The sequence below is a fragment of the Sarcophilus harrisii genome, chromosome 3 (assembly GCF_902635505.1).
Source record: "Sarcophilus harrisii chromosome 3, mSarHar1.11, whole genome shotgun sequence".
NCBI classification, from domain to species: domain Eukaryota; kingdom Metazoa; phylum Chordata; class Mammalia; order Dasyuromorphia; family Dasyuridae; genus Sarcophilus; species Sarcophilus harrisii.
The window spans coordinates 195,588,730-195,607,521 of NC_045428.1; the positions used below are offsets into that span (position 1 = coordinate 195,588,730).

An 18,792-nucleotide genomic window follows, 5' to 3' on the forward strand; every position below is an offset into this window, starting at 1 on the left:
GTTAAGTATATGAGGTAGAGGTACTCAGGGATGGAGGATTGTGTGAAAAGGCACAGGGACAGTAGAGGAAATGTCATGTGTAAAGGTTAGATTGGTTGGATTAAAAAGTGCATGAAAGAAAGTAATAAATCTGGAAAGGTTAAGTTGGAGTTAGATGATGAGGGACTTTAAATGCCAAATAGAGCAGTTTGTATTTGATCTTAGAAGTTACTGCTTCTTTATAGCAGTCTCCGCAATTCATTGACGAGTGAAATAGATCTGTGATTTAGTTATACATCACTCCAGTAGCTGATAGGGGAGGATTTGGAAAGAGAAGACTTGAAGCAGGAAGAGCAATCAATATATGATAATCAGGATGAAATTAAAGATTATTAAAGATTTCAAAGCCCTTACATATATAACTGCATGATTCTCATAACAATCATCCAAGTATTAAATGTATTATCACTCCTACTTTTATTTGATATAGCACATATTATGGCTGAAGCACCAAATGAAGCTCTTTACAATTTAGCTCCCTACTGTCTTCTTAGTCTCATTTCCTGTCACTCTCCTTCACATAATATCTGTTCCAATCAAAGGGACAACCAACTGTTTCCCAGATGTCTTTTTTTGTGCTTTTGCATAGGTGGTTGCTCCTTTTAATACCCTCATAACTGGAATACACTTCTCATTACTTATTTCCAGCTCTTTTCCACGCATTCCAGGTGTCAATCCAACACAAAACTTTGTCCAATGCCCACAATGCTCTTTTCCTCTTGAAATTACTCGTATACACTTTGTTTATATTCCCAATAGAAGATGTAAATTTCTTGAGAAATCCTTGCATCCCCACAAGTAGCACTGGGTCATGTACTACCAACTCAGTCCCTTCCCTTCTGAAGTTTAGTCATTTCAAAGTAACTCTACTTTGGTCTACAGACCACTTCTAGATTACTTCCTTCATTTTTAGGCACCATATTTTAAGGACACTATCAAACAAAAATGTCGCCAGGGAAGACACCTGAAAGAGGAAGGTATTTGAGAACCTGATATACAGGATACATTTAATATTCAATTCAATAAATATTGTTGGGTGCCAACAATAAAGAGCAATAAGGAACGAGGAGTGGTTTGCTTGGGGAAATAGTCTCACTTTGCCACTCAGGAGCAAGAGAATGTCAAGCAATCTCTATAGGGCTCAGTTTTTTATTTTTGAAGTCCTCAAACTACATAATATCTAAAGGTTATTCTAAGCACCAAAATTTTGATTTGTCACATTCAAGTAAACATTTTCCAATAAATACATAAATGCTCACTTAGCAATTCAAGTACTAAATAAGAGCATTCAACTATAATTTTAAAAACAGACAACTTATAAGATTTTAGTTTAAATAAATACATGTTGCTTACTGTTTAGGAACAAGATCAAATCTCATTCTGTTCAGTAGTTCATCTTCTTGAAGCATTACCAGAGCCACAGGATACATTTGATCAAAGTCAAAATTAAATTGAACACCCACCGGAGGATCACGAAGGAAGTTTCTTTTATCCTTTAATTAATAGAAAGACAGAGAAATATACAGGATGAAATTAATATAAGACAATATTTGACTAATCCAAATATTTAACTTAGTCAGAATGTAAGACTTTTCTTAAGCTAACTGTGCAAAAAACAAAACAAAACAAAACAACAAAAAAAAAAAACACCTGATATAAAAACACCTGATCCTATTAGAAAATTACTTCTCAATAAAAGGAGGGGGAAAAAATCCTTTCTCATATGCTTTTATGTTTTAGAATGTTTCAAAAACATTTCTAACTGCATAAATGATTAAGCTGAAGTTATCTGTGTCAATTTATCATACAAAAAGCTTCCAAGTCTTAGTGTAATTTTAAACAATTAAGCTATTAAAATTCCAAACTACACAGACTTTTAGGGTGCCTTTTAGGGAAAAAAATGCAATGAATAGCTGGATTTTCTTCTTAAATCTTTCAATCTTAAATTATTTTGTGCACAGTAAAATGCACTCTACAGGGTATGAAGTTGTGGAAAAGTAGTATAGGAGAGACAGAAAATATCTAGATAATTTAATACCATCTTATATTTATTTGTAGTCTTCTTTTATCCTTTTCATCCCTTTCTTTTATCCTAAATTCATCTACCATCTAAGTAAATTAAAAAAACATGCATACACCAACAATTTTATGAGAATTCTTTTTCATACTGCTGAACTTTGCTTTTAAAGTTATCTTATGCAATCCTATTTTTATTTAAAAAAAAACAGTTGATACACAAAATACATAAAAAGAACTCTACTCCTGAGATTAATATAATGGGAACTCAACCTTTTAAAAATGATAAATGTCAAATTCAAAATACTTAAAATTAGGAATTATGAATGTTACCTTTTATAAGCTAAGCTAGTAAATGTGAATTTATAAATTCTGTAAAATTAGTCCTATTTACATCCATTTCAATAAGCTTTGGTTAATGTCGAATCTAAGTTTCAATTTGATTCTTGTTTTATCAAAGGTCAGCCAAAACTGTGCAATCACCATTGCACAGAAGCCCTTTGAAGGCAGCTGGTGACATAGTGGATAAACTTCTGGGTCTGGAAACAGGAAGTGCTAAGCTGAAATTCAGCCTCACATTAACTATATGACCCTAAGGACATCATTTTACTTTTCTTTTACATCAGTTTTCTCAAATGTAAAAAAGGGATAATAATAGCATTTACTTCTCAGGTGTTGAGGAACAAATGAGACATTTGTAAAAAGTCTAGCATAGTGCCTGGCACATAGTAGGTGTATTCCTTCCATTTTATTCTGTTCCTATTAGATTCCCTAAAGCAGCTGGTTCAAACTTTGCCAACAATATTTTAACTCCCATCTCTGCAGTTGGGTTAGCCTCCTTCTTTACCAAGAAAACTAAAGTCATCAAGTCTCTTATCTCTAGTCTTTCACACTTCAAAGTCTACAGTCTTCACTTTATCTCCTTCCTTGTAGTCTTAAAGGATAAGGTTGTCTTTTTATTTTATCAATGTTATCTATCTCTACTTTTGTCCTTAATCCCATTCCCTCCCATCTTCTCCAGAAAAGTCCCTTTTTGAGCATTATTTTCTACCTTCAGACTATCATTTTTCATCTTTCTGTTCTACCTATAAAAATACTCCATACTGTTAAGAAATCATTCCTTTGGATTATCTGAAAGCAATCTGGACAGGATCAATGCAGTTAAAATGAAAGAGAAGGGAGACTTGGAAATCTTTATAGAGAATTTCTAACAGAGTGATAAACAAGTCCCTACAAATCTATATGGAATTAATATAAATATATAAGAACAAGAGCCATTGTTCATTAGGCAAATGATCAACTGTTCAAAAACCTTTTCTTCTCTCTTTAAACCTCCTATGGCTCCTCCTTTCCTTAATTTCTTAGCTGAGAATCTTGCATCTTATTTTACAGACAAAAAATCAAGACCATTAACAGTGCACTCCCTTTTTTCCTCTTATATCATCTCCACACTTTCTGCTATTTCCTCTTTCACCCAGCTGACATCATGAGTAGGCCTACAACTCCCATCTCCTTCAATATAATGCCTCCTTTGTCATCCTCTGTCACTTACTTTCAATTTCTCCCTGTCTTCTAGCTCAGTCTCTACATATGCTCATCTCCCTCATCCTAAAAAAAAAAACCCTTCACTTGAACCTTTTATCTATCTCTGACTTTTTTGGCTAAATTCTTTGAAATGGCCAATTAAGATAAATTACTCCACTTTTTCTTCTCTCCCTCTTCTGATGTTAACACTGTACCAAAAGTGTTCTTTCCTAATACAGCTGATCTCTAACTCATGAGTCTAGTTCAAGGCCTTCTTTTTTCTCCAATGTAGGGTGTTTTCTAAGACTTTGTTCTGGGCATTCTTCTTTCAGCTATCTCCCTTTGCATCTTTTCATTTTTTTTCTAGTGTTGAATTATTTGCTCTTTGCAAATGATTTCCAAATCTGTATAACCAGTTTCAATTTCTTAATGCTTCATTAGACATTTCTATATGAATATCTTGCTAGTACCTAAAGTACATCAACTTTCTCCCTGTAAATTTGTCCTTTCTCAAATTTTAAATGCCACCCATCAATCTTCCAGTCACCTAGATTGTGATTGCAATTATTTCTGTCTCTTCCCTCTCCTTCATCTCTTGTACCCAATTGGCTGTTAAGTCCTGCTGATTCTACCTTGAAGACATTTCTTTTCTGCTACAAAGCAAGCCACCCTACTAATATAGGTCATCATAACCTCATCTACATTATCACATTACCATCTTAATTGGGTTCCCTCTGTCTTATTTCTTTCCATCAGGCAAAGAGTCTAAGAGAATCTTTCTAAAGCACATGTATGGTGATGTCATGCCCCTTTTCAAAGACCTTTAATACTTCCTGGCTAATGCTCCTCTGATCTACTCTTCATATAGCTGTCAAAGTGATTTTCCCAAAGCATAAGTGTGACTATGACATTTCTCAATAAACCCCAGTGGCTCACAATTGACATTAGAATAAAATATCATTTCATCTTATCAATGCCTATAGTTCTATAAGCCCATAATTATAGATACAGAAGTATAAGCATATAATTTATAAATTAATATACATACACCACCAGGTGGTCTTTTTTATCATGTCATGGAGAGCATGATCAAAAAATTTTGAAGACAGATTTTAAATACTGGTTAGGGAGAATTTAGGATAGATACTGAAATTAGATGGGCAATCCCTGATATTCAAAATTAAGACTGCCTTACACAAAGTGATAAAATTGTTAAGAGTGATATTTCATATCTTAAAAAAAAAGGCAAAAAATATGTATTAAAGTTGGCTGGTAGATTTCATGGATTAAACATATATATATATATATATATATATACACACACACACACACACACACATATATTGCTATAAACAGCATTAAAAAAATAAAAATATTATAGTAGAATATTTATTGTGAGCTGCTGCATTTTTAAAAATAAATGTAATATGGAAGTTAAAACATGTTATGCAAATGTTCAAATTAATCAAAAAGTCTAATGAGTAAATACCCTAGTAAAAAAATTAAATTACAAAATCAAGATGTAGTTTTATACTTGAGTAATATAAGATACTTGCTTTATATTATATTGCATCTTGGAAAGATATGCAAGTGAAGAAACTTTGTCTAATGCATATTTGTACCTGACCTTCAAATGAATATTCTTTAAAAATTACTTGAGGCACTGATAGGTGAAGTGACCTGTCCAGGGATCACAGCCAGGTCAACCCCCAAGTTTCTGAAGTAAGACTGCCGCCCAAGTCTTCTGGACTACAAAGCCTATTAACTATCCACTATATGAGAAATACTTAAGAGATGTCTTACATATAACTTAAAGCTTGAAGAAATTACTGTCTATAATTCAGACACCACAAAACACTCAATATGAGGAGAAAAATGTTTTGTTAATTGAAAACTCCATGATGGTACATGTGACATGGCAGGTTTATTCACACTTCTCTCAGAAACTTACTGCAGATAAGGCCAATATTTGTTGCTGAATTGTTTCTTCTTCATTACTGTCAACCCATGGAGGCACTGCTGCTTCTATAAAAGAAAGGCCATGATGAGAAATTAATTATATCGATTACGCAAAATAATGAGGAAGCTTCAACATACCCTGTAAAACATTAATTACTGTTTTCTGATTATAAACAACTTTATTTTTTTTAAACTACTTTAAAATTCATTATTATATCCACTGTATGTAAATATAAAGAAGTTACTATACTTACAGAAAAGACCAGTGAAAACACAGTAAAAACTGTGAGTTTTGAGAAATGTGAATAACTAACAAAGAAATAGCCAAACAGAAACCAGGGAATTTAGCTAAAAAGAATTAAAGATACTCCTTTGGTTACACTTTGTCTTGGACTTTGAGTATTAAAACTCCCAACTACCTGTTATGGAGACAGACACATCCCAAGCACATACAATGATCCATCTCCTCTCCCTCAACATGTCCCTTATGATATCGCTTCTTCTGCAACACATAATAGATGTCTTCACTCAAGGCATCTAATAGGCAGTTCAATCAATTTCAGTATCTCTGCAGCAAAATATGCCCTTAGTGACTACTAGTCAAAATATTCACTACAGGGCACTGGTGGTGATTTTTTTTTAGAAGACTGGTATTGATAAACTGACTGACTATAGTTCATACTGTCTTATCTCAGTGCAAAAAAATTTTGATTTAGTACCACCAAGTGGTAAAAGTGTGCATGAGGCCACTTTATAGAGGAATGGAAGAACATAAAGGACATCCACTGTATTATGAGGTTATAAAGGACAGCTCATCTACCAAAATAAAGCTATTCCTAGACAGGAATGTGTCTAAAATATTTGTATTCAAATTATATATATTAACAGACAAAAGAAAATTAGAATAACAAACTTTTAAATAAGCTTTCTCATTTTACCTAGAAAATACTGAGTTTTAAAAATATTAAATTAATATTCTAATAAGTAAAATACAACAAATATCATACCTGACTTTTTCGTATGTTGTTCTTGTACAAATTTTTTTTGTTCCTTCTGAAAATCTCCTATGATTGTCTGTAAAAAAAAAAAAAAAAAAAAAAAATCGAAAAGCCATGTTATCTTGAAAATATACTTACATAAAAAATACATAATACAATTTTTCAATCAAGAAAGTCAAGGGAAAAGTAAATCTTTCTCTCCCAAAGTAGAATAAAAAGTACACAGTATTTAAGCTCGAGGATACATTTTTGAGGGTTTATCTTTCTTCATGTATAAACAAAATTAGCTGAGAATTTAATTTTTAATTAAAATATCACATTTCTATGCAATTTCTTAAGAGTTTAAAAAGTTTTTCTTATGCTACCCTTTCTTTCTTATATTATTCCTGTGAGATAAGGTGTACAAAGATTTTCATTTCATATACACAAAACTGGAGCTGTTATAGGTAAAGTATACATACCATATCCTGTAGTAGAGCTCAATTTTAAAACATAGGGTTTCTGACTTCAAACACTGTGATTTCTATTATAACTCACTTATTCACATATAATATTTGGGGGAAGGGTGGGAATCTCAGTATAAAACAAGATTCCTAAGCTTTTGGACATTATCTTATTTGTTTCAAATAATGTAAATAACTTCAAATAACCTGGAATTGCTTATACTGCACTATGACTTAAAATAGAAACATATTATCTGTCTATCCATAGGAATGAAAATATAGTTTGGAATCTGAAATAAATTATACAACTAACTTATAAAATTTTAAATTAAAAAAATTAAATTGTAAAATGATGGCTGAAATTATCAAAGTGGGCAATTTATATTTTCAATAATTTTGCAAAAATCAGCATTAAACAAAAATATAAGAATATGTAAAAGATCTTATTTTGGACTTAAAAAAACAACAACAAAATGACAAAGAATTATTCAGATAGTCATAAATTCCGTGGGGTTCAATTGTTCTGTTGGCATACAGGAACCACCTAACAGTGGCTGCTGGAGATCCAACCCAGACCTACAGAATGGATCGCCTCATGTGAGAGGATGATACAAAGAGACTGAGAGACAGTTGCTGTTCTCTGACCTCTCTGATTGAGAGGCCGTTACGTTGTCTGACCTCTCTCCTCTTTCCTCTGCCTCCAATTTATTTCATTCTCAGTCCGCAACACCTGTGTCAACACAGGCTGCCCTGCAACTCCTTCAGATGCTATGATCCACAACTGTGGAGGCTCTCGGAGAATTGACTTGTCCCTTAACACTATCCAAAAAATTTTAAAAGTACCTTGTCAATGATATCATCTATTTTCCCTTCTTCTACTGACTTCTTAATTGTCTGTGCTGTTTCAGCAACTGATTCAGTTATCTTTTTTGTAGCAGCAGTGGCAAAGTTAAATAGGTAATCTGCCAACGACAATTAAAAAAACAAAAAAAAGGTTTAGTCTGCTTTTTATTCAAGTAACATACTTTCTAAAATAACATAATATTTTTCCTCTTCAAAGAAAACGTGTATCTAAAATTCTGAGTGATGTTATAATTGATCAGGAAAGATACTTTCATATAAATTAAGCAACCATTATATTGCTAACCTGTGCAAGAAACTGCATCAGCCACTGGCAAAACAAAGACAAAGATTACATACTCTCTGCCCTCAAGAAAGGTATATTCTTCAGGAAGAATACAAAATTCACACAAATAAGGAAATAATATACCCATATTAATTTCAAGAAAGAGCGATTATAAATAACTACATTATGACAGGTCTTATTTTGGAAGGCAACTAATGCCTAGAGACTGAGAGGAAAAGAGAATTTCAGACAAAAAAGAAGGAATTTCAGACAGAGGCTTTAAATACTAGGTAGCTGAGGCCATTTACATCCTTTTTTCACAAGAGCCACTGAATAATAGTTGGAAGGATGATGTAATATCTGTGGTCTAAAAGTATTAAATTGATACCAATGAAGAGCAAATACTATAGCAGAAAAGCCAACTAGGAAGCTATTGCATCCAGTTAAGAGGCATCTCTTAGCACAGAACTAGGAAAGAGGCTGTACAAACTAAAGGAAACAAGGAAACTCACTCCATTAGCACAGGAACACCAGAGCTACAATCTTAACTGAACTGTGTTGCTTTGCTGTGAAGAAATTTCCTTATCACAAGCCTCTCACAATTCTTTAATGATTATGGTATTCCATTACTTGTAGCCATGTATTATCATATTACTAAATAGAACAAAAATTCAAGCTGGGTTTAAAAGAAACCCAACAAACTTTTTGCCTTTAGTCAGGTTTTTACAATGCACAGAAATTGGCAAATACAAAATTGCTAATTGACCAAATTTATTTTTGGTTTTCCAAATAAACTTCCAGCAGCAGTTATTGTAACTTACGTTCTTCTACTCTTTCTCCCACCCTTATCTTTTCCCTTCCCTTCTTACTTTACTAATAAAGATCTCTAGCATAAGACATGAATTCTTTTATTTTTTCTCTAACCCCAAATCTTTCTCATTCTCCCCTTTATCATCAAGAAGAGATGGTCCTCCCTGCTTTCTACTTCTCTATCCCTACATGCATTTGAAACTCATGCCTTTTTGCTCCCTCAAAATGTCCCCCTTTAGTATAATCAATTTCTCCTGTTAGCACCTTGCTTCTCTACAAAACCACCTAATCTAGTTCAATATAAACATTTATGAACATCTACTATATAACCAAATCAGCTACTTTCTGCAAGGAATTTTCATTCTACAGATACACAAATTAGTAAATAAAAGGCAAACTGATCATATTAAGAATACTAAAAATTAGAAACAGGAGATGTTAAGGAAAGTTTCAGGGAGGAAAAGGCACTAGGGCTGGAAAGGGGATATGGACAAGGCGTAAAGATAGGAAATGGAATTTCAAGATGGCTAGTTCAGCTGCCCTCTTCTACTCCACCCTAGTTCTTTTTTTTATTACCACACTTCTCAATCTGTTTTCATTCTTGTCTAACTCATTCAAAGGTTCATGAGATTTAGAAAGGAGCCTAGAAGTAATCCAGTTGAACCTCTTCATTTCACAGGTAAGTTAGTAAAGTGAAGCCCAGGAAACAAAGTTACTGACTTGGGTATGCTACCTGAGTAACAGGTAGTTAAGTGAGCAGCAACTCTTAAGATTTAAAATCTAGATCCCAATTCCAAAATCTGATCTTTCCCAATATGCTACTACCAATTTTTTAATCTTGTGCTCCAAAAGGTCACCAATAATCCCCCAATTGTCAAGTCCCATAACTTTTCATGCCTATAAAGGGATCAATGCCGCTGACCACTGAACCAACCTCCACTGTGGTTTTCCCCTCAACTCTCCTCTTGGTTTCTATTGTCCTTGACTTTTTTAAGCCTTTCAGTCCCACCTGACTGACCCTTTAACAGCTCAAACTTCTCTCAATTACTGTACTCTGTATGATAGTTACTTACAAATACTTCTCACATCTTTCTAATTATCCAATCTATACATGACTACTAGAATGTCTGTTATCTCATCAGTTCTTTAGGATGAAGATTTCATTACAATTCACCAGAATTCAATTGCTTTTAAGTATTATCATTGTCATTGTATATATTTTTTCAGTTGACTTTTTTCACTATACATCAATTCATATCTTCTGGATGTGATATATTTATTATTTTTTTACAGAATAATATTTCACGGTCAATATTTCATGTCAAATTTTGTTATTATTCCCTAATTAATGGGAACCATTTTGTTCCCAGTTTTTTGCTACCAAAGAGAGGTACTATGATTATTATGCTAGTAATAGTTTTCCTTTTGTCACTGACCTTCTTGGAAAATATATCCAACAGCTGGATCACTGGATTAAAGGCTATGAGACAGTTTAGTGACATTTTTTTCTACATTATTCTCATTTTTTCCTAGAATGGTTAGCCTAATTCACAAGTCCACCAACAAAACGGGTGTGCTTCCTTCCTATAGACCTTCCAGGATTGACTGGATAATTCGTTTAATTATCTTTTGTTAATTTAAACAATATAAGGTTAAAAACCTCAGCTGTTTCATTCTTCATTTCCCCATTACAAATCAATTATCTCTAACTCTATTGAAGTTCAGAACTCTAAACCAAAGCCTTCAAATTGGCCTCAGTCTCCCCAATAGCAAAGGTTATAGACAGTGTGTGTTGCCACACCAATCCAACTCTGACTCTCATGGATAAATCTCAGGATTCTAAAGACACTTCTGGGGAGGAAGAGGGATCTGTCATCTCCTTAAGGTGGTTCTCTAATGCCATCACTTATGTATCGGTATGTTTCTATTTAAAATTACTTAGAAAAGGATATTCCTTAAGGTGGCATAAAAAAAAAAATTGGTACAAAACATTCCCCTACCCCCAAATGTCTGACATTTTCCCTACAAACTCCCCACAAGAGTCCAGGGAAAAGTGGCCTCAAGCAGGAGAGGACATCTAGCAAAGTAGTACTCACTGTTTTGGCTGTTAGAAATCTTTTTTCCCCCTTTTTATGTGGCAAAGGAGTACTTACACCTCTTGGTTGTTAGAAATATATTTTTCTTCCTAAAAGTGGGGGGAATTCAGATCTGTATTTCTTTCCTCAGGAGTATGCAGGAAAACAAAACCTGTTCTAATTTCAGGAAATCAATCCTTTCTCAACTTGTTTAATAACTTACAGATTTTCTTGAGGTATTTCCTTGGTCTATGTGAACATTATTATTGTACAACATTTCAGTTTGCAGGCATTTTAGCACTCATAATGCTATGAGTGCTTGAATGAACAATAGGTATGTTTTTACCTAGTTAAGGTATAGAATAGCTAAAATGGGATGGAGAGGTTTCTGCCTACTCCTACATTATTATCAACAATTTAAAAGTCATAGAACTTCATGAAAACTTATTTGTTGAATTAAATTGGATTTTAGAATTTAATTCTCCTTAATATTAATTTCCTAAAAATACATCATGAATTAGAAGTCTTTAATAATTTGATAAATGGCTAGTTCACTTCTAACCCCTAAAACAAAATATACTAATTAATAAAGCAATCAAAGTCTTTGGGGAAATACGGTTTTCAGTACTATACAAAGTCCATAAGAAAATATAGATTCCTGTCCTCAAGGAATTTCAATGTTCAAAGAAAAATGTCAAGTCAAGTAGAATAAAAGGAACATGATTATTCCTTTCTTTTTTTAATAAGCAAGAGTTTTGAAACTCCCAAGACAAAATTTGGAAATCAGGATGAGGGGAGAAGTAAAGTGCTCTCAAGAAGTTTATAATCTCTCAGATTAGATAACCTATGTGTATTTAGGTAACCTTTTTTTTTTTTTAATTAAAAAATTGTCTGTGATTAGAAAATTGACTGGTTAGGACAAAGTTCAAAACTAACAACAAAGAGGACATAACTGAAGCAACTCCAATCTGAATGGTTTAGACAATATGCAAGTAAATATATATACAAAGTAAGCTATACATAGTATAAACAGTTAATTAAGAAACTGAAGCACTAGAATTAAAGACAGATTGGAAAAGATTTCCTGTAGAAAATAGGATTTAATTGGGACTTAAAAGACAGAAAAAAAATGAGTAGGCACAGTTGAGGAGGGAAAGCATTCTAGCATTTAACAAAGAAAATAGCCAGAGGAATATCTAGTTTATGAAAGAGCCAGATGTTATCACTAGATCAGAGTTCCTGGTGGGGGGTGGTAATATGTAAGGTCTTTGAAAAGGTGCGAAGGGCTAGGTTATGAAGAGCTCTGAATGTCAAGCTGAGCATTTTATTTGACCGCGAAGGTGACAGGGAGCACTAGAGTTTACTGAGTAGGGGAATGGTCTTTTAGTGATTGAATGGAGAATAAATTGGAGTGGCCCATCTCCAGTCATTCTGATCTTGCCTCTAGATTCAAGGATGGTTCTGGAAGAAAAAGTGAAGCTGGTGACTTTGCATAGCTTTCCCTCATTTAAAATAAAATTCAGGAACATGTCATGGTCCTCTTCAAGAATGAAAAACAGCAACAGATTGGAGTGGGAAGAGACCTAAGAGAGGCAGGATCCATTAGTAAGCTTTTAGTAGTCTAAGTGTGAGGTAAAAAGGGTCTGCACGGATGGCAGTGTTGAAAAAGAAACGGGGACATTTAAGATGTTGCAGAAGTAAAATCGACAGGCCTTAACAATAGCTTGGACATGGGAGAGAGGGGAGGATGAGAAATAGTGAGAAGTCAAAGATACAGGTTGCAAGCCTGAGAGAATGCTGTTGGTGTTCTATAGAAATAGGGAAAGCGGGGCTGTTTAGAGGAAAAGATGAGTTCTATTTTAGTCATATTTAGTTTAAGATATTTAAAAGTTAGTCAGAAATAGGAGATAGGAGATCAGAAGAGACGCTATGCTGAAGGAAGATAGGCAGATTTGAGAATCATCAGTTTAGAGATGGTAATTAAATCCATGATATCGGATGAGAGTGAAAAAGTATATAGAAAAAAGAAGAGGGCCTAAGACAGATCCCCCCCCAAAGGATAACTAAGATTAGCTGCATCCCTGTAATTATTTCTATTATATTTTAAGCATGTGTATCAGAAAGAAAGCCAATTCTGCCCCTTACTATTAAGTAGGAAGTAATCAGAAAAAGAGCTTTTAAAACTGTATATTTATATAAGCAGAAGTCATTATCATCATCACCATCATCATCATTATCATTTTAATATCCTTGTAGGCAAGGTAAATCATCTTACAATTTTATTTTTTCTCAGATCTAGGATAGTACACTGTATGTAAGTACTTAAGATATGTTGCTGAAATACAAAATTCTCTAAAAGTGAAATTGTTTTTCCTCTTTAAAGGGATTTTTCACAGAGTAGGAACTCACCAATAAGAAAGAAAAGGGGAAAATTAGCACAAATTTCTCACTTTTATAAGCTGGGGGATATCTATAGTTATCTAATTCCATCATAAAATTAAAAAAAGAAAACATCACCATGTTATGAATTACATGATCAAGGATTTGATCAAAAAACATGCACAAGTTTTTAAAAGATAAAAGAAAATGTCAATGGAAATGAATATTACACATCTAAGAAAACTGGTTAGTTTCAATTGGAAAACCTTAGTCATGAGAGAAAATACTTCTTAAAAGTTAAACATATAATCATTTACAATCTTTTCTTCTATTTACTTTCTTTGGTTCCCATTTAAATATTCTAAATACTTCTACTGATTGATTGAATTTAAAATATTTTTAAAAAGTGATATTCAGAGATAAGAACCAGGTTATCCTAGATCTTTCTACATATTTATGCAGACAGAGACAAAGGCCTAGCTTTCTAAAAGCACAAAGAATTCAGTAGATTAACATTATAATCAATCTAAAAAAAAAAAAAACAAAAGAAACAACCAAAATCTTTTCGAAGTTATAATCAGTAAGTTTCTAAATGTAAGACATGAGATGGATGTGATGAATCTAATACACTAAGTTCACATTAAATATACATTTAAAAATTATTCCAAACAAAACCAAAAGGATGTATACATTTGAAGAAAATTAAACTGTTTGCTTCTTGTAAATTACAAAGCACTAAGCAAAGATAAAGGACATTTTAAAGTTTATTGCTGAATAACCAATTTCACTATCTCCCATTGTACCTATAGAGCTGAAGTTATATTGCAGCAAATCTTGGACTTGAATTATCTTAAAACAATCATTATTTTGCATATCCCAAAGAGCAATGCAAAATATATCCATGGTTAGGATTATGTAAACTGCAGCATATTCCTAGTTTTGTGCACCTAAAGTAGCAGAAAAAAGATTAAAAAAAAAAAAAGGGGAATGGTTTAACAGGAAATAAGGTAGATGAAGGATAACAGATGGGAGCCTAAGTTAATGGTTCTCAAACTTTTGTTTTCAGTATCTTTATCCTATTAAAAATTATTGAAGATCTCTCCAAAGAGTTTTTGTTTATCTGGATTATATTTATAGACATTTACCATATTGGAAATAAAAACTATTTTTGAATTTGTATACTCTCTAATAAGAGTTTCAGAGATCTCCATACTTTGAGAAACACTGGCCTAAGTCTTTGAAATATTTTACAAAAGGACCTACTTATTGTATCTAATATACTGATGAGAACTGATATCCTGTAGAATTTGAGGGAATGTATGGGAAAAAATGAACAAAGAAACATTTATCAAGCATTTACTTCGTAAAAATTTTGGATTAAACACTGGGTATAGATAAAAATAGAAAAGCTGATCTCAAGGAGCTTGCATTCTAATTAGGGATGATAAAACACATATAAAGTTTTCTGCTATAGGTCAGATGGAAAGATGGTACAAAATGTTAGCATTTGTAAATGATAATGCAATTTCTTTAATGTCAACTGCACTGACAAAAGCCTGTCCATTTCTGACTATGACCACTCAACAATACCAAAGACTTTAGTTAGGCACCTTCCTTTACAATTCTTTAATAGCTTCTGAGTTACTACTCTTGAGAAGGCCCTGGAGGATACATCAGTGTCATAATCTCCTCATCACTTGCTTACCTGGAAGACAACTAAGGAGTTTGGACTACAATTATAAAGGACAAAAAGGTATGGCTGAACTTTGATCTGTATCCACTGGAGGGAGTGTCTACATGAACTGAAATCATGGTCCATTCTAAGTCTAACTACTTTTGGTGAGATTATCATTGTGTACTTTGGCTAAGAGATTTCTCTCACTTCCACTTATTTTAATCCAGCCTCACAGATATGGCTACTAATTTTCCACTTAAAGTCACCACCTGGCTTTCTTCTTCGTTGATTAAGATGATTGCAATTAGGTAGTGTCAGGCCATAACAAACATATTAAAGGATTAAATTAAATTACTTATATTCTTATAATTTTTAAATTATTATCTTTGATGGCTTCTAGTCCTTTTAATATTGTATGCCTTTTAGATTTGCTATTATAGCTGGAACCTATTCTATAAAATGATGGAGTTGGATTTGGACTTCTCCAGAATGCATTGGGGCAGAGAACTGCTAGTAAAGAAACCATTCATTAATGCAGACTGGCAACTGCATGGGGAACCAAATTATTATGTGACTTTCCCAGTGTTATTATATTAGTCCAGGGTAAGACTTGAACCTCAATCTCCCTGGCTTCTATGCTGGGGCTCTATCCTCCTATGCTAGGTTGTACTTAATAAATGCTTATTAATTTGCACTGAATTTTATATCAAAACCAATCTCAGCTTGAATTTAACTCTCATACCCATTTTTCCTTCTCTCCACTTACACAAGTATAACTCTAGTTCAGGCCCTCATCCCCTTTCACTAATACTTTGGCAAGAGCCTTTTAATTGATCTCCATGGACCAAGACCCTTTTTACACACACACACACACACACACACACACACGGCTTCAAAAAAGGATAGGTGGATAGATGGGGTCACCTAGGACAGCTAAAAATACAATATCGTATTTTACAGGACCCCAGAAGGCAATGGATCTAATCAGGTGAGAGAGTTTTGGTTGGACAACTGCAGAATTTGAAATTGGATGGGGTAGTGGAACTGTATTTAGAAGGACTTTAAAAAGCCAAGTAGGCTTGGCAGTTAGTCTTGGGCACTTATAAAAACCATCTTCATAACAGTGTACTTCTGAAATTCACTGTTCTTGTTCAGACTGGTGTTTATTTCTATAAAATAAAATATTAAATATTAAAATATATATTTATATATGTATAAAAAATATAAAAACAAAAATATTAAAAGAACATCATTGTTACTAATGAATGCTTCTCCAATGTTTTTATGCTTTGATAATAATGAACTACATTCTAGGCTTCCATTTTCTTTGATATGTTACGAAAAGCTGGGTACTGTTTTCCTGAAATTGTGGTTTTCAACATTAATTTACACAATTGGAGTTCTAGAAAGTAACATGTTAACAAAATTTTGTGGAATAGATAGGAATGCCAGATTCTATTTATTTACTGATGGCTTTTGCTTCATTTAATAATTTTTTTTCTTCCAATATTATTGTGAGAAAAAAATTATCTTGAGTCCTCTTAGCTTTTCTGCAGCTAATGCAGCAATGGCTCATGAGACTGATAAAATAATAAAAGACCGTGACCTGGCTGGACATTGCTTCTGACTGCTTTATTTTGGTGGTCCAGTTTGTCAATTATGCTAAAGTGTTCATATTTTAAGTGATCACCTGGCCTTTTCTTCATTGATTTCAGATGAACAGAACTTTCTGCAGAGGTATAAAGAAGCAATTAGTTACATACTTATAATTACTAGCTCTAACGAGCTTTATTCATTTAATATTTTATGTATTATAAAGATTCTTTCAGCATTGTTCCCCAAGCACCTGATCCTTAAGTAGCCTATATGCTTGCAAAAGATATACAAGACAGAGGGCACCCCAAATTAGTTGGAGAAACTATTGGAGAAATAAGTATCTACTATTCAGATGTTTAATACTTAGAACATTTTAGACAATATGGTTTTATATGAGAAATAAAAATGGGTTTCTCTTATATAATGTTTTATCCACTCCTAAATCTTCAGTGTTTTAAAATCTTTATTTTAACATGTCGAAAGATATGAAGAACTGATATGTGGAACTTAACAAGCTTTCCTGACAGAATCCCTTATGAAATTAAATAAAGTTTTCCCGATTTTACCATCCCACTAGGGAGTAAGTAGCTCACTAATATTTGAGAATTTGATTCAATCAGTATTTTTTAATCCTTTACTACGTCAGACACTGCAAAGAGCTGGGCATACAAAGTCCAAAAAAGTTCTTGCTATTACGGAGTTCAAGGTCTAATGGAGAAGACGTACAGGTAATACACACACACACACCCTTATTTATCCTACGTTACTCCTTCTCTCCGAACTTCAAGCTAGGTGACTCCCCAGTCTGGCCTGCTCTCTCTCCATCTTTCAAAGCTCCACTCCAAATCCCCACGTTCTTTGTTCCGCCGCTCCAAGACCTGCGCTGGCCTTCCCACTCTCCCATCAATACCGCACTTTTGCCCTAAACAGTTTCATAAACGTTCACGCATTGGGCGACTATGGTCTTTAACGTCAAAGGCCCTCAAACCTCTAAGCAAAATCCGACCCTGCAGGGTCCAGCGCCTGCCCCTCGAAGGCCCGCCCCCTTTTCTCTCCCACACAGGGGACACGGGAGGTGCTTAATAATAAGAATAGGAGGTGTTTATTTTCCTCCCGCTTTTCTCCTCTCTCTCTCTTTCTTACGCTTCCGCTCTCGGCCGGAACAAGGCTGGCGCTCAGGAAGGGGGAGTGGCACCGACGTTTCCCGACGGCAGTGGGAGACAAGAGAAGGGCTCCCGTCCCGCCCACACGGTCGCGATTTTCCTCCTCTCCCCACCCCCGCCCCACTCTCTCGGCTCATAGGGATGCTCACTGCCGAGGCCTCTGGCCTGATGGAAAAGTTCTTCGTCCCCTCCCCGCGACTCCTTCGGCCGCTGCTCGGGCTCTCTCGCCGCCGCCTCTTCGGGGCTACCCCCGGCCGGAGGTTCACCTCCTGTCGACCCCTGTTCCAAGCCGAACCAGCTGCCCAGACCCCGTAACATCCCGCTCGCTCGGCCTCCGACGGCCGCTGAGCCCAATCACCAGGGTCTGGGAGTAGCAACAGCTGCCACGGTCTCCGGGGTCCAACACTCCAATGTTTCGGAGCTTACCGGAAGTCGTTCCCTCTCAGATCACATGAGCGACCGCTCTATCCGTCGCCGCTCTTCTATGGTCAGACGTTGTAACGTCACTTCCGGCGTGGCCAGCGAGGAGGGCGTTCACTTAAGGCTGGCTCGCGGATTGGTGGATGTCAATAAACTTTGTATAGAATTTAGACACGGATGCGTGAACGGCCTTCTGTGGTCCCCTCCTTGGCCACGCCCATGCTCTGGTCACTAGGGACTGTTAGTACCCCTCGCCCTCCAGAAACTGGCTGCGGAGGCTGGGAGAGATTGCAAATGCGCAGATAGATATGTAGAGGTCCTGATGGCCTGGTAACAAGAGGGGAAAAGCAAAAGCTCTCAGGGGCAGCCGCCCCAAGCTTCCGCAAGCTCGTCTCAGTAATGATAATAGCGATAATAATATGTATATAGCAAAATAACGGTTTGTTCATGTATACTTATTGTGTATCTAATTTATATTTTAATATATTTAACATCTACTGGTCATCCTGCCATCTAGGGGGGGGTGGGGGTAAGAGGTGAAAAATTGGAACAAGAGGTTTGGCAATTGT

At 34.8% G+C, this 18,792-nt stretch overlaps 1 protein-coding gene across 1 annotated transcript in view; it reads right to left on the minus strand.

Moving 5' to 3' along the window:
• The window catches only part of SYAP1 (synapse associated protein 1), a 42,492-nt gene extending 24,269 nt beyond the window's left edge, over positions 1-18,223 (minus strand). The window contains exons 1-5 of the mRNA XM_003765544.4: positions 17,953-18,223; positions 7,823-7,941; positions 6,546-6,612; positions 5,531-5,604; positions 1,393-1,532 (exon numbers count right to left, since the gene is read on the minus strand). Coding sequence (XP_003765592.2) covers positions 1,393-1,532; positions 5,531-5,604; positions 6,546-6,612; positions 7,823-7,941; positions 17,953-18,121 — 569 coding nt within the window. The 5' untranslated portion in view covers positions 18,122-18,223. The remainder of the gene's footprint in view (positions 1-1,392; positions 1,533-5,530; positions 5,605-6,545; positions 6,613-7,822; positions 7,942-17,952) is intronic.
• Between the last annotated feature and the right edge of the window lie 569 nt (positions 18,224-18,792).